General features: G+C 45.0%; 1 protein-coding gene across 2 annotated transcripts; it reads right to left on the bottom strand.

The window, feature by feature from the left end:
- Positions 1-11,071: 11,071 nt before the first annotated feature.
- On the bottom strand, positions 11,072-14,624 carry LOC117055823 (cytochrome c, testis-specific). Of its 2 annotated transcripts, none has more exons than XM_033165693.1 (3): positions 14,480-14,624; positions 12,582-12,758; positions 11,072-11,497 (listed from the first exon to the last, which is right to left on the bottom strand). In XM_033165693.1, exons 2-3 carry the CDS (start codon positions 12,748-12,750, stop codon positions 11,349-11,351), a joined length of 318 nt encoding a protein of 105 aa, XP_033021584.1. In that variant the 5' UTR covers positions 12,751-12,758; positions 14,480-14,624; the 3' UTR covers positions 11,072-11,348. The 2 variants fall into 2 exon arrangements, with proteins under 2 accessions (XP_033021584.1, XP_033021585.1); XM_033165694.1 differs by having other exon boundaries at positions 12,582-12,755; positions 14,480-14,586.
- Between the last annotated feature and the right edge of the window lie 3,987 nt (positions 14,625-18,611).

Here is an 18,611-nt window from a genome sequence, read left to right as displayed (position 1 = left end):
TGTGGCATAGCGTGGGTTGCCAGCATCTGGGGCCATGCAGAAGGGTGGGAGGGCGGGGAGGGAAATGGATGGAGTGCGCATGCGCATTCAACTGCCTAATGGCATCCATGTCACCCAGGAGATGGCAGCCGCAGAGATAAGAAGATTCATTCCTTGCTCTGTCATATGCTGGTTTGCATCTTGGCAACAGCTCCTGACTCCACTCTTGACATATACCCGTAGCTCATGCGCAGGTACCGTGTTTTTTGTAAGGTACATTTGTATTGCCATGAACATCGGGATGGCTTTAAACAGAGACTGGAATGTAAGCCGTTAGCTGTGGGAAGAGGAATCAGCTTGTTATGTATTGGGTTTAACACGTTATGATTCTAACGCTGGAAGACTTACCTGACCAGCCCCTGCATGTGAAGGACATTGCTGCCGCAACTGCGAAGGACAGACTATTGGCCCGTGTCTCGGACTGGGTGGGGAGGGGGTGGCCCGGGAAGCCGGGTCCAGAATTTTCATGTTACACAGCCCGCAAAGACGAGCTGTCTACTCACCGAGGATGCGTGTTATGGGGTAGCCGTGTTATAGTCCCCACCCCGTTAAGAAAAAAAGTCTTAGAAGGGCTGCATGTGTCTCACCCGGGAATTGTCCGGATGAAGGCATTGGCCCGTAGCTATGTGTGGTGGCCAGGCATAGATGCGGAGATAGAGGGTTGGGTGAAACGTTGCGAGCCCTGCCAGGTCTCCCGGCCGGATCCACCCAAGGCTCCAGTACAGTCCTGGGAGTCCACACAGTCCCCATGGTCCCGGGTGCACGTGGACTTCGCGGGGCCTTTTCAGGGCCAACTCTTCCTAATAGTGGTCGACTCTCAGTCCAAGTGGCTAGAGGTGGTGCCTACCTCAACCGTGTCCACGAGAGCAACTATAAACGCGCTTAGGAAGCTATTTGCAACACATGGCTTGCCAGACACAATGGTGAGTGATAATGGGACTGCTTTTACTTCGGCGGAATTCAAAGAATTTGTAACAAAGAATGGAATCCGTCACATTCGTTCCGCTCCTTTTCACCCAGCCACTAATGGCCAAGCTGAACGCATGGTCCGTACTACCAAAGACGCACTGAGGCGCATAGTGCATGGTGACTGGACTCTCCGGTTAGCGGAGTTCTTATTGGCCCAACACACCACTCCAAGCGCAGTGACCGGCCGGAGCCCAGCGGAGTTGCTTATGGGAAGGAGGCTCACTACCCTCCTTGATCGTATGCACCCCGACCGGGCTCTTGAGCAACGGCCATCGACTGTGGTGCGGGGGGCTCCTAGAGGGTTCTTCCCTGGGGACACTGTGTACGTCCGGAACTATGGGCCCGGACAGGGTTGGGTCCCAGGTACCATTGCCCGCTGTACAGGTCCGGTCTCCTACGAGGTAGGGCTGGAGGGGGGTCTGGTTTGGAAGAGACACCTTGACCAGATCAGAACCCGGACACCTCCGAACAGGGAACTTCAAGCGGAACCAGAGTACAGAGAAATGGGTACTTTGGGAGAATCTGTGCCCAGGCCAGGGTGGGAACCAGATGGGTTGCCGGTGACCGAGTTACCCCAGCAAGGTGACTTCAGGCCGGAGTCCTCAATGGTGCCATTGGCCATTACCCCTTCAGAGCTGGCCTCTCCACTTAGACCGCAGGTACCGGAGGAACCTCCTGGGTCACCCATTCGGGCACAGGAACCACGACGGTCCCAGCGGGAGCGGAAAAGGCCAGCACACTTTGATGACTATGTTTGTTCCTTTTGTTAGGAAGTTGGGGGGAGGAGTGTTATGTATTGGGTTTAACACGTTATGATTCTAACCAATCGCAGAGCGTAGGTGGATGAAAGTTCTAATGGCAAGCTCTGTCAACTGTCACCTGCCAACTGGCAGTTCTTGTGGTTGGGCTTTCAGAGTGTGTTCTTGTTTTAATATGGGAGTGAGCTGTTGAATAAACGAAGTTATATTGGGCTTCTGACTGTTCCTGAATATTTAATACAGCTTGACTTCTACAGATACAGGGTATATGAGGCCTGCCACTTGGCAGTTAAACTGTCACAGTTGTTCACTGTTGCTAAGGTGATGGCTTGGTTTGGGCTTTCATACACAGCACCAAAAATGGTCATAATGGTTGGTCATTTGGTGGACATTCCGTCCTAAACTATTGGTCCATAATTGCAGGCCAACAAAGGTTTGGAATTTGGAATTCCATCAGATACAAGTTGATTGGCTGGAGGTCCCAGCTGAGGGGAATATAAGCACTGTTTGAGGGGTCAGTTGAACAGTCGTCGGTGGACAGTGAAGAGAATGGGCAAAGAAACATTGAAACAAGGAAGCCGAGAGACTGAGCCCAAAGCAAACTGAAGAAAATGGAGAAGCTCTGCTGAATGCTGAAATGATTTGAGGTGAGAATTAAGAAGGATTGTGAGAGAGGCTTGGAAAACTCTGGCAGCAGTCTTGGGGGAAACTGAGGTCAGATTAACAACAAGTAGAAGCTGACCAGAGTGAAGACTTTTAGATGATGATCTCGGTAAAGCTGGATTGGAAAGGTACCCTAGAGCAATAAATCCTGAGCCACGCTACTAGGAATGCCCTCCAGATAAGTCTATGACTTAACTGGCAGGGTGTGAGTGTGTGATTGGAGTTGGAGAGTAATTGGCTAAGGAGGTTATCATTCACGGAGAGGTACTAGAGCAGGCCTCTAGCTATCTTCTTTAAGGAGTAGCAAAACCATTAAGTACTACTAACACATTGTACCTAATAATAAACCAAGTTTTCTTTTACAATTTACCTCCAAGTAAATAAGTTATTCAATTATTAAGCTTTCATATACAGTGGTACCTTGGTTCCCAAACGCCTTGGTTCCCAAACGCCAAAAACCCGGAAGTACCAATAAGTGTTTTCAAATGTTTTTTCAGGAGCTGAATGTCCGATGCAGTTGTCAGCTATTGTTTCCGGGGCACCTGCACCAATCAGAAGCTGCGCCCAGGTTTTTGAACATTTCGGAAATCAAACGGACTTCCGGAATGGATTAAGTTTGGTGCTTTTGTTTTTGCTATTTATTTTGAATTTTTGTTTTTGAGACTTTTTTGGTTAATTTTTTGTGTGTCTGTGTGGAACCAAGTTCAGCTACTGATTGATTGTGTGACTGCAGAAATGGATAAATCCCCTCACCCAAACAATAACTATCAGTGCATGTAAGAAAAAAGAATAATTTTATTTTTTATCATCTACAATAATGTATTTATTTTATAGCACAGTACATTGATTATTGCTTTCATTTTATGGATCAATGTTAAATTGCTGTTTTAGGGGTTGTTTTTAAAAGTCTGGAACAGATTAATCCGTTTTGCATTACTTTCTATGGGAAAGTGCACCTTGGTTTTGGAACACTTTGGTCTTGGAACAGGCTTCCAGAACGGATTAAATTTGAGAACCAAGGTATCACTGTATAATAATATTTTAAATAATTTTTTTAATTTTGTTTTGACTATGGCAGACCAACATGGCTACCTACCTGTAACTAAGAATATTTTTGTTTCACTTATAATAAAAATTAGGAAATTAGGGGAATTATTGTCTTTAAAAGCGTGCCTTCAAGATGTGTCAGCATGGCAATACTGATGAGACCTCTCACATTTTAATAGGGAGATTACCGTAAAATGTAAAATTCCACAATACTGGTGCCATCAGTGAAAAAGCCTGCCTCCATGTTATGACCACTAGCCAGTTATCCGGCTGTAGCTTTGATCTTAATGCCCCTCTGAGGCAATGGAGGGGGAAATGGTCTTTCAGATAAGTTGTTTAGGGCTTTATATGCAAGAAACAGAACCTTATAACTGGCTTGGTAGTTAATAGGCAGCTAATGCAAATCACTTAGCACTGGCATGCTATGTGCTGGTAAGGAGCACTAACCTGGGTTGCAGCCTTCTGTGAATACTGTAAAGGTTTGTGAGAGAGAGGGAGGAGAGGCTTTGTGAGCAACAGAAGCCCTTGGGGTGCCTTTGCACCCATGGGTGCCACACTGAAGCAGCTATGACTAGGGTCACCAAAGTCCTGTATGTGATACTAAAAGCATACAGTGTCCTTTGGCATCCAAGATCATGGCACATCTTCATAACTGGTCATATTTTCCTATGGAAAAAAGCACTTTCAGTGCCAACGTAAGTTTTTTTGCTGCCTGAAGCAGAGCAGAAATGCTATTCACCTAGGGCAAACACTTTGTATGATACAGGAAGACGTTGTTTATACACCAGTTCTTGCCTTCATTTGTTCCCCTTGAAACTACCGCCAAAAGCAGGTCAGTCCACTCTGCTGCATAACAGGGCTGGCAACGTATTTAAAAAACAAAAACAGTAGTTGAAACTAATATTTTCTGCCAATCTTAGTACATAATCCAGCACAGAATCAGAAACTAACACTTTGGTTGTGACCATCTATTTTGTCCTCGCAAACCAATGGAAGGTAAGTCTAATGCCATCTGCAAAATTTTAAGTAGTTGCCAGAAACCATCCCTAGTAAACCAGAGATAGTCACTTAATCTACCGTGTGTGTGTGTGTGTGTGTGTGTGTGTGTGTAATGTCATTATATACAGGTGAAAATGAACACAGGTGCTCTTTGACGGCATCAAATTTTGCAAATAATGCTTTCACCTCCCCAAGATTTGAACTAACAATGGTGTTTTATGGAACATGGCATGTCTTCTGTGCTTCATGACAGTGTTCTGACACTTACTACCTTGGACACCATATGAAACGTCAGTTTTATTTTACTGTTGTGACAGACTGAATGAATATCAGTTACCAGTTGTGTCAAGACATCCGCTTTGAAAATCTGGTTGACCAATCTGCTTAGATTGTGTCTGAATTCAATGAAAAGGAGAGAGGAAGATTTCCCTCTGGTGGCTAGACTAGGGCATTGGCGACACTGAGAAAAGTGGTGAAAACGCAAATTTATTTGGTTTGACTATTGGCTTGAGGTGCAGATCATGTTATTCTGCAATTTCTAAGACTCATCAGGCTACATTAACATTCCATAACAGCAATAATTGATTGATTGATTGAATTTATATACCACCCTATACCTGGGGGCAGAATGGTAAAGACAGGACCCAGTAAGATGCACCAATGTAGCAACCTTTTGTGTTGAATCAAGAGCACAAGTCCATCTTGCTGTGATGTGATGTTTGTCAAGTGATGGAATTCAAACAGAAAAGATTAGTACCGAATATTCAGAACATAATTGTGTCATAGTGATGGCTGAAATGCCACTATGTACCAGTATTTGCTTTATTGGTTCGGTTCATTCTCATCTCCCTTACCCATGCCTTGTTTCTCTTCATCCCCTGACATTCCCACTGACTTCCGTCACCCTCCATTGCCTCATTCCTGCATTAAATCATTTAAAAAAAAAAAAAAACAGATTCAGAGAAAACCCTTACAACGGAAGTCTTTCATCTTCAGTGCCACAGTTGAAAGCATATATTACAGGAATTCTTAGAATTATCTCTCCCAGAAGTAGGAGCTTAGGGAGTTTTATTAGAAAATGTATATTTTCTAATTCTTTTTGGAAGCAATTAAGTAACCTCACTATGCGCATTCATCTCCGAGTAAGGGAATTGTAATTATTTTGACTTCATCAGCAGAGCTCCATAACTCTTGCACAGCAGGAGTCTATTAATGAAAAGCTTGCAAGACAGTTTATATGGAGTGAATTGGCTGAGAGAGCCACTCTGGGGTAGTGAGCTTGCTCCTCAATCCTGATTTATCTTTTTGTACTGATTTGCTCTTCAATCCCAGCTTCTGGCTTGTTACAAACAACTGTTGCCCTTACATATTGGTAGAAGGACCAGCCTAAGAACCAGCAGATTCTGTGCTGCTCCAGCTCTGCCACCTTCTCTCCCCACCTCCAAAACATGGGTTACCACCAGAGGTAACTTCTGTCTGGTTTGGCAGGTGTATTGGGGCTCTCTGTGCTGGTGGGGGTTGTTAAGTATAGTACAGTGGAACCTTGGTTCTCAAACTTAATCCTTTCCGGAAGTCCATTCGACTCCTGAAACCATTCGAAAACTAAGGTGCGGCTTCTGATTGGCTGCAAGAGATTCCTGCACACAAGTGGAAGTTGCGTCGGACATTCGGCTTCCAAAAAACGTTTGAAAACTGGAACACTTATTTCTGGGTTTTTGGCGTTCAGGAGCTGATTCGTTCGTCAACTAAGCCGTTCGAGAACCATGGTACCACTGTAATTTAATTGACTGAGATTATAAATACTTTTATGCATAACTATGTGTTTAAGTTTGGTTGGTTGGTAACTGAATTCTAGAGAGTTCTCTAGTAGTCACATGGAAGGTATCTAGTGAATGAGAGACTCTGTCTAATGTCAAGCAAGATGACTGTGTTTTAGAATCCACTGTGAACACGGCTAAGTTGAAGAGAATGTTTGCGTGCTTCTTCTTTGCTTGAAAGACAGAAAAGCCGAAGGCAAAGGTAAAAGAGGAAATCTTTCATAGGAGCTCCAAGGCAGGACCTAACTGAGATACAGAAGGCTCTGGAAAGGGAGGAAAATACAGTTTGTTTGGAAGTTAGAAAGAAGAGACTGTAAGCCCATACTTGGAGAAGCACGTGACTGTAAATATTCTGTTTTAATTAATTTATAACTAAGTTTCTGCAAGTAAAGTTATTGAATGTTAAAGTATTGACATTGGTTTAATTTCCAAAGAAGGGTGTCAGTCATATATATGATTTGAGCTTCTTAGCTGAAATTTCACTAACTTCAACAGGGGTTCCCATCTCCCAGAGTTTGGCAGGTCTGGGTGTGAAACATCTCTACTGCACCCAAACCCCCTCCAGCATTGCAGACCAGAAGTTTGGCTTGCTCTGTTCAGAGGCATTCTGGATTATTTATCCCATGAATGTTAAAGTGAGCCACAAGTGCAATTCATAGCGGCAGTCTCCGTTTTCTCTCCTTTGTTTGCCTGCCCGCTGCTCAGTGCAATAAGCTAATGCAGACACTGTGCCGCGCAGGTAAATACTTGATCCCAAGCAGAAATCAAAGGATAACATTGAGTGTTCTGAAATTCAATCATACCATCTAATGGAGGACCCAAGAGTCTAGCATTTCACAAGAGGGATCAGAGTCTGAACTTAACAAAGTTGCCATTTGATATATGCAGCAAGCGACAGTCACGCTGTTGTTTCGCCAGCCACTTATTAATAGGCAACAAAAATGAACACAGGTGGATATAAAAAAACCACAGAATAAAAGAAAGAGCAGGAGTGTAAAATGGATTCTCTGTAGCTGCGGCAGAATGCTTCCCTGCAGGGCGAATTCTATCTCATGTTTTGGCTGCGTAAGTACAGTTCTTGGTAGTACATTTCTATTGAAGCTTCTGGAGCATGTGCTGAACTGGCTGCACTCCATTAAGAATCATAGAATCATAGAGTTGGAAGAGACCACAAGGGCCATCCAGTCCAATCCCCTGCCAAGCAGGAAACACCATCAAAGCATTCCTGACAGATGGCTGTCAAGCCTCTGCTTAAAGACCTCCAAAGAAGGAGACTCCACCACACTCCTTGGTAGCAAATTCCACTGTCGAACAGCTCTCACTGTCAGGAAGTTCTTCCTGAACCACCCTGCTGGTTTAGTCTAAAGGCCCATCTAGTCCTTTGTCCTTTTCCACACAGTGGTCAACCAGACACCTAGCAGAAGATCACAAGGAGGTATGAAGGCAACAGATGCCTGACACTATTGCCAGTTGTCTTAACTCTCCCTGTCATGATGAGGGACTGGAACTTGTGACTCCAGTTTAGCTTTTAATTTCAGATTACAACAGTACAAAAAGCAAGTCACAGATTACAAAGATCAGCAGCTGCATGAGAGGCACGAGCTAAGATGTTGAAGCAACAAGTGACACCCCCTCTGTCCCTTCGCAGGGATGGACTTTGGTCTTGAAAATTTCAGCGCCACCCTGTGTGAAGGCATAATTTTATGCCCGCCAGCCTCTTGCCTTCTGTTTTGCTCAATTCAGTTCATCATAGTTGCGGCGCCCTGTGTCGCCCCCTAGGCTCGGCGCCCAGTGTGGCAGAACCGGTCATGCTGTCCTAAATTTGTCTCTGCCCTTCCTTTGAAAGGATGGGATGGACACAACATTTAGCACAGCAAGTGGCTGGAGTCCTCAGACTGGGGAAGCAAACACATTCCTCCTGGTGGGCTGGCTAGGGGAGGTTTGTGTGTGCCAGGGCTGGCATCTCCATGCCCCGTTACAGAGGCAAGGTGGGTACCAGCTTAGTATCAGATTTACTTCCAGTGCCTCCCCTAATGGGAAAAGCTCCTGTGTACCAGAGGAGGGAAGTGAGGCAGCTCCTTGAGTAGAGATGCTGAGAGGGGCATGCCTAGAAGGGGGGGGGCACTTCTGAGAGTCTGCATGAGCCTCCAGAGGGTGGATCTCTACAAAGTATTGTGGGAAAGGCACTTTCCCCAGAGGAATAATGGTGCCCCAAAAGATCCTTAACTCTTCTCACACCCTGAAAGAAAATAATGCAATATTCCCAGATAGTTAACGATTTATACGCATCAAAAGAAAAATAGTGCAAGTCAAAGAAAGAATTCTTATCGTAACTTCTGGTAAGGTGTCACTGAAAGAAACACAATTTTAAAAATTATAATATTCATAATTTGAATCAAGATTATTCAAGGATAATACAGCCTCCACTATTGCCGCCATGAATATGTACATTTGTAAAATGAGCTTTCCTTTACTTTGGCTCCTTCTCCTGGTCATACAGAAGAAACAATTATCCAACCAAATTCCTAAGTAGGGCTGTGAGCAGATCCCAATATTCAGCTTGGACTTGGCACTTTGTAACAGGGTAAGATTTGTTCCAAAGTGCTTCAGAGGCTGTCCAATTCAGCTCAGTGTCCAAATCTGCTTCAGGGGAAAGGATGCTTCAATTTGCTTCCTTTTCTCTCCATTCACTATTATTTGACTATAAGGTTCCCCCAACACCACTTTTGACAGAAGTGGACGAAATCATAGCAGCCTCTAATTAAGTTGCTAAATTGCAGGCAAATTCATCCAGCTGTGGGCTGTGGACACCTTTAAGCTTGCTCTCCCCCCACCAACAGAGTAGTCTGTAACATTTTTATTTGAGGGCTAAACTGAATGAAGTATTTTATTTCACAAATAGTGGCACAAATAAGCAGTCAAACTTTTCATTTCTTTTTGTTTTGTTTCGTTTTTGCACTGAGTAAAAATATCCTTGACATCTCTCTTCATTTCCCTTTTTCTTAAAAATAAATTTTATTTTCAGATTTTCTCATTTTACAAAGCTTCCTCCATCTTCCATGTGACAGCCCTTTAGGTATTTCATAGAACTGTAGAGTTGGAAGGGACAACAGGAGCCATTTAGTCAAATTCTGCGACTCAGGAATCTTTTGCCCAATGTGGGGCTCAAACACACAACCCTAAGATTAAGTCTCATGCTTGACTGACTCAGCTATCCCAGCTATTTGAAGATGGCTGTATCTCCTCCCAGTCCCCTTTTTACCCAGCTAAACATACCCAACTCCCTCATCCGTTCCTCATAAGGTTGGTTTTCAGACCCTTGATCATCTTGGTTGCCCTCTTCTGCACACATTCCAGCTTGTCAACATCCTTCTTTACTTGTGGCGCCCAGAACTGGACACAGTACTCCAGGTGTGGCCTAATCAAGGCAGAATAGAGAGGTACTGCCTTCCCTTGATCAGGTAGTTTAATCTGGTTTGAGTATGTCTTACCTGTAAGCTATATAAAGATGTCAATGAACCTTTCAACTCATTCGAGTTCAGTGATAAGGAAAAAGAATTTGGAAGTAAAATGGTTGTGTTAGTTCAGAGGTGAGGCACCTGTGGGCCTCTAGCTGCTGGTCTGCAATTTCCTTCATCCCTAACCATTGGCTATATTGGCTATGGTTAATGCTGGTGTAATTACTACATTGCTACAAGCACTTATCTTGTAGTGCCTTTTCCTTCAAAGCGTTCAAAAATAGTACTCATAAAAACGCAAGAACCTGCCAAAACAGGCTGATTGCCCATTGTGAATTCTGACCAACACACTTCCAACACAAAGATTGTAATGAGCGTTCCCCACATCAAATGGGGTGCACATGTTGCGAGGTCGCGAGGAGACCCATTGGATCACAGTGGCAGCTCCAACACAAAGATTGTAATGTATCATGGCATGGGGTGCTGCCATTCGAGATACTGTATACATTTCTTGTTCAATATATACATGGAACACTCCGGGGTAAAATCTAATTGGTGTCCTTGTACCGTATACCTCAGCTAAAATAATACAGTGGTACCTCGGGTTACGTACCTGATACGTTCCAGGGTCCCGTTCGCACCCCAAAGTCTGTAACCCGAGTGGCAATATTGCGCTTCTGCGCGCGACGGAACCCGGAAGTAAACACTTCTGGGTTTGCCGCATTCGTAACCTGCGCCGTTCGCAACCTGCAGCGAACGCAACACGAGGTACGACTGTAGGAGGAAATGCATTTGTCTCTCTTCCATTTCCCCCTGCAGCCTACTACTTCTTGTTTTTGGAGGGCATCTCAACCCTTTGGACTCAAGAGCCTTTTATTGGGGGGGGGGAGAGAAGAAACTACAGGCTGACAGAGAAGGGGAAGGTGGCAATTATTATTATTGCCTATCTTCTTCCATTAGTGAAGACCTTTGCTGGCTCTGAAGCCCTTCTGTGAGCACAAGCGCACCAACAGGACTCTACTCATGGCTCTTACCATCACCTCATATCAACTTGCTACTTTTTAATGACTGTAGCAGCTATTATGCTGCCTGCCTCTACCATAAGCCTCTGGAGAGCCAGGGGTCAAGGGCAAGAGGTCATGTTCCAAGTTTTGTAGCAAAGTTTAAATTAAAAAGAAGTTGTGTTTGATTTGTCTTATCGTGAAGGAAAACAGGAGGGGCATACAGGGCCATATACTTGCTTGTGATGAGGTTATAGAAAGCACCATGCTCATTGCTTTCAAATATGCTTGAACTCGGAAAGAAAAAGCAGAAAGACACATTGACAGGGGTTGTTTGTTTTTTAATTACATGATCAGGAAACACTACAGTCACCCTGACTGTACTCATTCAAGCCTGATTGCACAATTCTATAAATTATAATACAAGAACAGGTACGTATGTTAACAACCATCCATGATCAAAAGTTCTCTGGCTGACGAGAAGGCTTTTTGAAGTTGTTACAATATAATGCATGTAAAAATAGAAAGTTTAAAAACCAATCTCATCAGAGAGTCATTTCCATTTGTATGGTGAAATAAATAAGGCAGCAGAAGCCATTAGTTAGAAGTGGACTCCTTAAGGTATGCTATTAAATCTGCCCTCTCCCCCTTCTTCTTAATGCCAGCAAATATCATCTTGGTTCCTGGAATATACTTCTTGGGGTTTTCCAAGTAAACCATCAGTGTATCTTCTCCCCAGGTTATACCTAAGAAACAACAACAGTATTTAACAAGATGTTTTATAGATAAAGAATCCATCCACGCCCCCCCCCCCCAATCCATACTTTGGTCCAATATTAAGTACTATGAAAATGTGTCATATGGTTCATTTTATATTTAAAACTAGCAGCAGATTTGGACAGACAAATTAGGCAATCAGGACATGAACTGGTAACATTTAAGACCAGTCACTGAGGCATCACACTTAAAGATGTTGTTACTGGCCCTGAACTGAAAGCACATGATGGGAGCCTACACTTCCTGCTCAACCCTGCTTGTTTGTACAGTCATGCTGCTACCTGTAAAATTCCATGCTATATTAGATAAAAGCCAAGTCACACATAGGCAGTAAATTGCCATGCAATGCATGGCAAAATCTTCCCCTAAGTGGGCATTTGTTAAGATGAGGTCCTGAGCATTTTTGTTTTAGGAACTCTGAAATTGCTCATTCTCATGATAGTCAAAACCTACATGCCTGCCAACTGCATGCAACCACTAGGTGGTGTTTCTATGGCTCTTTACTTGGCAAACAATTTTTTTTGCCAGCCAACCTGCACCAATAGGTATGGGCTGGGAGCTGCAAGAGAGACACTAATGTAGCGTGGGCTGCCTCATGATTAAATGGCAGCTCAAAGCTGCTGCAAAGAGGAAGTTAGGAGGCTGACTCCAGAGAGAACAGTATTAAATGACAAGTTAATTCTGGGAAGCAGGCAGGAGTGGCAGCAGCATGTACCTGGGCTCCTGCCACACCACTGCTAGGACAAGAAGGTCAGTGCTCTGTGGATGCACCAGTGGAGCCAATCCAGCACTTCCACTGATGCCATGCACACAGAGCTAACCTTCCTCCTCTGCATCCTGATAAGCTGCAGTTGACTCCCTAGCCACCTTTCCTTGGTGACCTAAAAGCAGGGCACATAACAGGCAATGAAGTGGGACTGGTTAAGTTTTGGAAAGATGCAGAGCACATGGGAGTGAGCATGCATTCTATGTTACTACTATGTCCTCCCTATTGACTGCTACTCCTTTTCTTGCAATCTGATTTGCAAAGCTAATAGGGCACTTCCATTTTACCTTTGCTTTTGTTGGCTTCTGTGTAAGAGAAACCTTCGGCCTGACCAGTCTTTCGGCCAAAAAGACCATGCAGGTTAGGGCCAGTCTTGTGCTTGCCTCCCTTCTCAACTGTGTGGCACTGCGAACACTTCTGAACAAAGATCTTCTTGCCCTTCTCAACGTCTCCCATGGTCACTGCTGAAGAAAAACAAGAACATCATACAATCTTAAGCATGTCAAGGTCAGTTGGGCTCATCAGAAGTGAATGAGAAAAGCAGTAAGAATGCAAAGATCCAGGTACTTCTAAAAGCAGCCATAAAGAAAACAAAAAATCAAGGACAAATCAGATCAACTTTCAAAAGCTATTAGGTTTTACTAATGTTACATGTTAAAATGAAACATTAAAGAAGAAAATGGTCTGTCCCTGGGGTTCAAAACTGTGTCTCAGGAAATTTGTTTGGAGCATTTGTTCTAGAGTAAGATATTCACCTTCAACATAAGTGAATATAAAACAGCTTGTCTGCATAAAACAGGGTATCAGATATATTCAATTCTGTCTGATTCATAGTACTGTATATTCCTGTAGGACACCCAGGATACAATCAGTGCAAGCTAAGATGTTCATGACACTGTTATTGTGCAATGCTACAATCCTATGTACTTTACTTGGGAGGTTCTTGCCTCCAAATCAACATTCACATGGCTGAAATTATTAAGCAAGAGGCGTTCCAACAGTACAATGCCTCTCACACTAACCTCTGTAACATGGACAATTTATTTTTTAAAAAACAAATTAAAATACACATTGCAGAGCAACAGCCATTTTCCTGGTGTCACTGTTCTAACCACAGTTTTTGAGACTGCTCCCAAACTGAGAGGCAAGATGAGAAATAACCCTTAACATGACCCTTATTTCCCCAACAGGAGCCAGTGCTGCCAAAGCCCTTGGTTCAGCATGCTTTCTCGAGCCTCCCATTTCGCAATCTTAAGGGAGCATCCACAAGATCACACCGAACAGCAGGGATTAGCCGTTTCTCTTTGCCAGCCACCCTCACAAATAATTACACAATTTGTAATTAAAAGTACAGATGTGTAATACATATATACATATATATGTATTTAAAATATATCCTTTTAAATACCACCCCCCCCCCCGTATTTGTGAGTGTGGCTGGCAAATAGAGACTGCTAATCCCCGCTGTTGGGTGTGATTATGTGGACGCCAAGTTCTCTCTGTGCTTTTAGCCATGCTTGGTTTCAGGCGGGAGTCTCCAGGCCGCGCAAAAAGCTTTGCTTAGGGCGGGATGAAGGGCACGAGTTGACGCGGAGGGTCAAACCGGCTTCGCTTCGCTTTTCTCAGGCGGCCTCTTTTATTGGGGGGTCAACTACCTGTGCCTTCCTTTTCGGTTTTATGTGGAACTTCCCAAGGTCGAAAGCAGCAGCCTCCTTATCTCGTATAAGGGCGCATGCTCGAAACCTGATAAAATCGCCGCCGCCGCCGCCTATGAGTCACCGCAGCGGGGCCTCTGGGGACGCCGCGTCCCTCCGGCAGGAGATACCGGTGTCTCCACCGCCCGTGGAAGGGAAGGGCCGCTGTGGGGGCTTCATCTAAAGCCCCTTCCAAGGCGATGACCGGGGGAGCCACGAAGGGCCGCGATTCCGCGCCGGGCTCCGCCACCCGCCGCGCTCCTGCTCCAGGCCACGTGGAGGCGGCCCGGCCTCTCCCCCAGCCCTCTCCCCTCGGGATCACCTGCCTGACCTTGGCCTCCCGCACAGCCCGCTCCCGCCTCGACCCGCTTCTCCTCCCTGCCCGGCCTACAGAGCAGGCTTCTGCTTCTCCCCTAACGCCGCTCCTCCGGTTCGGGGTGCCCCCCCCCTCCATTCCTCACACGAGAGGCTCCCGCTCCCCCATTAATTACCACGCAAAGTAGAGGAAGGGATGCAAAGCCGCCGCCGCCGCGCGTTCTACCTGTCAAGAGTTCCGCAGACTGAGCCCAAGGGCACCCCGTACGTAGCGCTATGTAACCGGTGTCCGCGCAACCAAGCCTCCCTCCGGGGGCCTGCCGCCGTCTCTCCCAGTTGGCCAATCGGACGCCGGCTCGGTGAAGCTCTACTGGGCCAGCCGGACGCCTGTCAGCGTGACTAATCTCAGCAGGTTAGGTTGAGCCCGAGGGGATCTCGGGTGAGCCGGCTTCGGCGTTGCGCAAAGGAAGGGACGTAGGGAGATGACGACAGCGGCGCGTGCGCAGAAGTGGGATAGCGGCAAGGTCAAGCGCGCTGGCTTTTTTTTTTAAAAAAAAAAGTCATGTGATTGGATGCTCCTCCCTGCAGAAAGTGACGTGCGTGGGAATTCCGCCCAGTGTGTGATTGGGCGAGGATATTGCAGTTCCTCTTCGTACAATGAAGGGGGGGTGCCCCATTCAGGTAATGATGGTGTAGTCACAAAGTTACAGGTAAATGATGCAATTACGGAGCAAGACAAGTTGGAATGGCTCTATTAACCTGCGCACCCAGAGCAAAGTATTAAATTGTATAGTCTGAGGATTATTATGCCACAATTTTTTTAAAGGGCTAAAGGTTGCTTTCTCACCTGCATCTCTCTGAGTAAATATTCAAGCACAGAATAAGAAAGAGGTGGGATAAAAACAGTTTAGCATACAGCCATATATTTTCCTGGGAGCAAGCTGTGTTGAAATCAATGTGATTTGCTTCTGAAAATACATGTTGCAGCTGTTGGAATGAAATGCATATTCTAGCTCAGGGGTCAGCAACCTTTTTCCACTGTCCCTCAGACCATGTGGTGGGCCGGACTATATTTTGTATTAAAAATAATGAACGAATTCCTATGCCCCACAAATAACCCAGAGATGCATTTTAAATAAAAGGACACATTCTACTCATGTAAAAACACGCTGATTCCCAGACTGTCTGTGGGCCAGATTTAGAAGGCGATTGGGCCGGATCTGGCCCACAGGCCTTAGGTTGCCTACGCCTGTTCTAGCTAGTGTAGATTTTACAATAGGGATATCATATAATAATTTTGTTTTTGAAGAAGCCTTTTAGTGCCCTGTGTGACAATGCTGGATTGTGTTGATATGACATTGCAAAATTTAGTGCCACAATTGTATATGCCCCAGAACACCTCTCTTACTGCCTTTGAATTCCCTCTCAAAGCTCACCTTTTATGGGAAATCTTGTGCAACCTCCCAAGGTCCTATGCCTTACTACAAGGATTGCCAACATGGTGCTCTTTGTATGCTGCTGGACTACAACTGCCATCAGTTGCAGCCAGCATGGCCAGTGGCCAGAGATGATGGGAGCTGTAGTCCAACAACATCTGGTGCAAACTGCAATGGCCCTTACTCCAGGCTTAGTTACAGTGAGGCAGGGATAGCCTAATTAGATGTTATGTCAATCACATGGATAGTGTCCATATCAAGAGATTGACAAAAAAATTACAGTAATATTAGGCATGGTGGGTAAGAGGGTTTTAAAAAATAAGGCCACATTGCATGGGAAGAGCAGCTTTAACTCTTTCATGTGATGTGATGTGATAGGATCCCAAATCACCCACCACCGTCATAGTACAGGCATGGATGCTTTTTTGCTAATTCAAATTGCTGAGGTTTTGGTCAGGCAAGCAGAGGGTTAAGTCTCCCTTCCCTGTGCATTGCAGCCCCAATAACAATTGCACCCCCCCACCTAGCATTATATTGATTTTAAATCCCATGATGTGGTTGCTAGCCATATAATTAGCTGGAAATGCTGGTGGGTGGTTAAAGGTCACTGGTATGGATTGACAGTAAGGTGTATTCTCAGTAAATGCAAATACACGTTGCATTCTGTGTATTTTATGTCCACCATAATAAATGAACTGAAAGTTCCGCTTCATTGCCTGAACAAGGAAGTTAGAGTACTTCTACAGGTATGCAGGCAAAGGTTGTTGGATCCTCCCTTTTATGGCACTCTTAAAAGCACATGATCTCCATATAGTTTGACAAGTGAGTAGCAAATTGACTATTCCACTATATTTTAAATTAATCTGAAGAGTTGAAAATATTTTTTCTCTCTGGAGAGATTTGTGCATATAGATGAGGGGTGGGGAATACTTTTCATTTGCGGGCTGCACTTATTCTGGGGTGATCTATCAGGGGCTGTGTTCCATAAGTAGGCAGGACAAGAGCCAAAAGTGGGTGGGGTCACCCCCCCTCTCTTCTGTCTTCCCTCTGCCTTCCTGCCCAGTGAGCTGTTGGAGACAGATTTGGTCTTGCCACAAACATATCCTAATTGCTTCCAGAGTGCTTCCCCCTCATTCCACTTTCCATCACTTGATTAATTTTTCCTCCCCACATTTTAAATCCTTCCCTCGGTGCTCTGAACACGTGCATGAAATTAGCCTGCAGATCACCCTTCTGCTCGTTCACATGCAGTTGAATACACGAAAGAGATCCTTGCTTATGCAATACTGTATAAAGGAAAGACCCCGCTTTCTCATTCAGTATAACACACACATGTTAGGGGCCTAGAAAGAGAGGTGTGCTGATGACAGCCAGTGTGGCGTAGTGGTCAGAGCATCAGACTAGAACCTAGGAGACCAGGGTTCAAATCCCCACCCGGCCATGAAGCTCACTGGGTGAACCTGGGTCAGTCACTGCCTCTTATCCCAACCTCCCACAGGGTTGCTGTTGGGATTAAATGAGGAGGGGGGAGAACTATGCACATCGCCACCTTGAGTCCCTTGAAGAAAAATGCAAATTAACAACTCCAGTGGTACCTTGGTTCTCAAATGCCTTGGTTCCCAAATGCCGAAAACCCAGAAGTAAGTGTTCTGGTTTTCGAACGTTTTTTGGAAGCCAAACGACTGATGCGGCTGTTGGCTATTGTTTCTGGGGTGCCTGCGCCAATCAGAAGCTGTGCCTTGGTTTTCGAACATTTTGTAAGTCAAACGGACTTCTGGAACGGATTAAGTTCGGCGCTTTTGTTTTTGCTATTTATTTTGCATTTTTGTTTTTGAGGCTTTTTCGGTTAATTCGTTTTTGTGACCGTGTGGAACTCAGTTCAGCTACTGATTGATTGATTGTGTGGCTGTGGAAATGGATAAAAACCCGCCATCCAAACAATGACTATAATCAGTGCAGGTAAGAAAAAATAATAATTTAAATTTTTATCATTTACAATACTGTCATATTTATTTTATAGTACAGTACATTGATTATTAGGGACGCAGGTGGCGCTGTGATCTAAACCACAGAGCCTAGGGCTTACTGATCAGAAGGTTGGCGGTTCGAATCCCCGCGATGGGGGTGAGCTCCCGTTGCTTGGTCCCTGCTCCTGCCAACCTAGTAGTTTGAAAGCACGTCAGAGTGCAAGTACCGGTAGATAAATAGGTACCGCTCTGACGGGAAGGTAAATGGCATTTCCGTGCAATGCTCTGGTTTGCCAGAAGCGGCTTAGTTATGCTGGCCACATGACCCGGAAGCTGTACGCCGGCTGCCTCAGCCAATAAAGCGAGATGAGCGCCGCAATCCCAGAGATGTCCGCAACCGGACCTAATGGTCAGGGGTCCCTTTACCTTTACCTTTTACATTGATTATTGCTTTCATTTTATGGATCAATGGTCTCGTTAGATAGTAAAATTCATGTTAAATTTCTCTTTTAGGGGTTGTTTTTGAAGTGTGAAACAGATTAATCCATTTTGCATTACTTTCTATGGGAAAGCACACCTTGGTTTTGGAACACTTTGGTTTTGGAATGGCCTTCCGGAACGGGTTAAACTTGAGAACCAAGGTACCAAGGTAGCAGGTGTGGCCCTAGGTGCGAAGAGGCTTTCTGTCTAGTTCTCATTTGATTCCTCTCAAACCCCTTCAGAGCTGCCTCGACCTGCCTTTGGACGACACTGAATCAGTACTTCACGCAAAAAACTGAAAAACTAGGAGACTGTTTTATAAAGCACAACAAGCCAATTCAGAAGCAGCAGCTGGAGAAATCAGCTGAGATTATTTTCACCCCTCCCTTTCGCTTTTTTGTTTTGTTTTGTTGAAAGGATGAGGA

The sequence above is a fragment of the Lacerta agilis genome, chromosome 12, assembly GCF_009819535.1.
Source record: "Lacerta agilis isolate rLacAgi1 chromosome 12, rLacAgi1.pri, whole genome shotgun sequence".
NCBI lineage: Eukaryota > Metazoa > Chordata > Lepidosauria > Squamata > Lacertidae > Lacerta > Lacerta agilis.
Note: the sequence above shows the minus strand (reverse complement) of the source record. Positions and strands in the feature narration are given on the sequence as shown.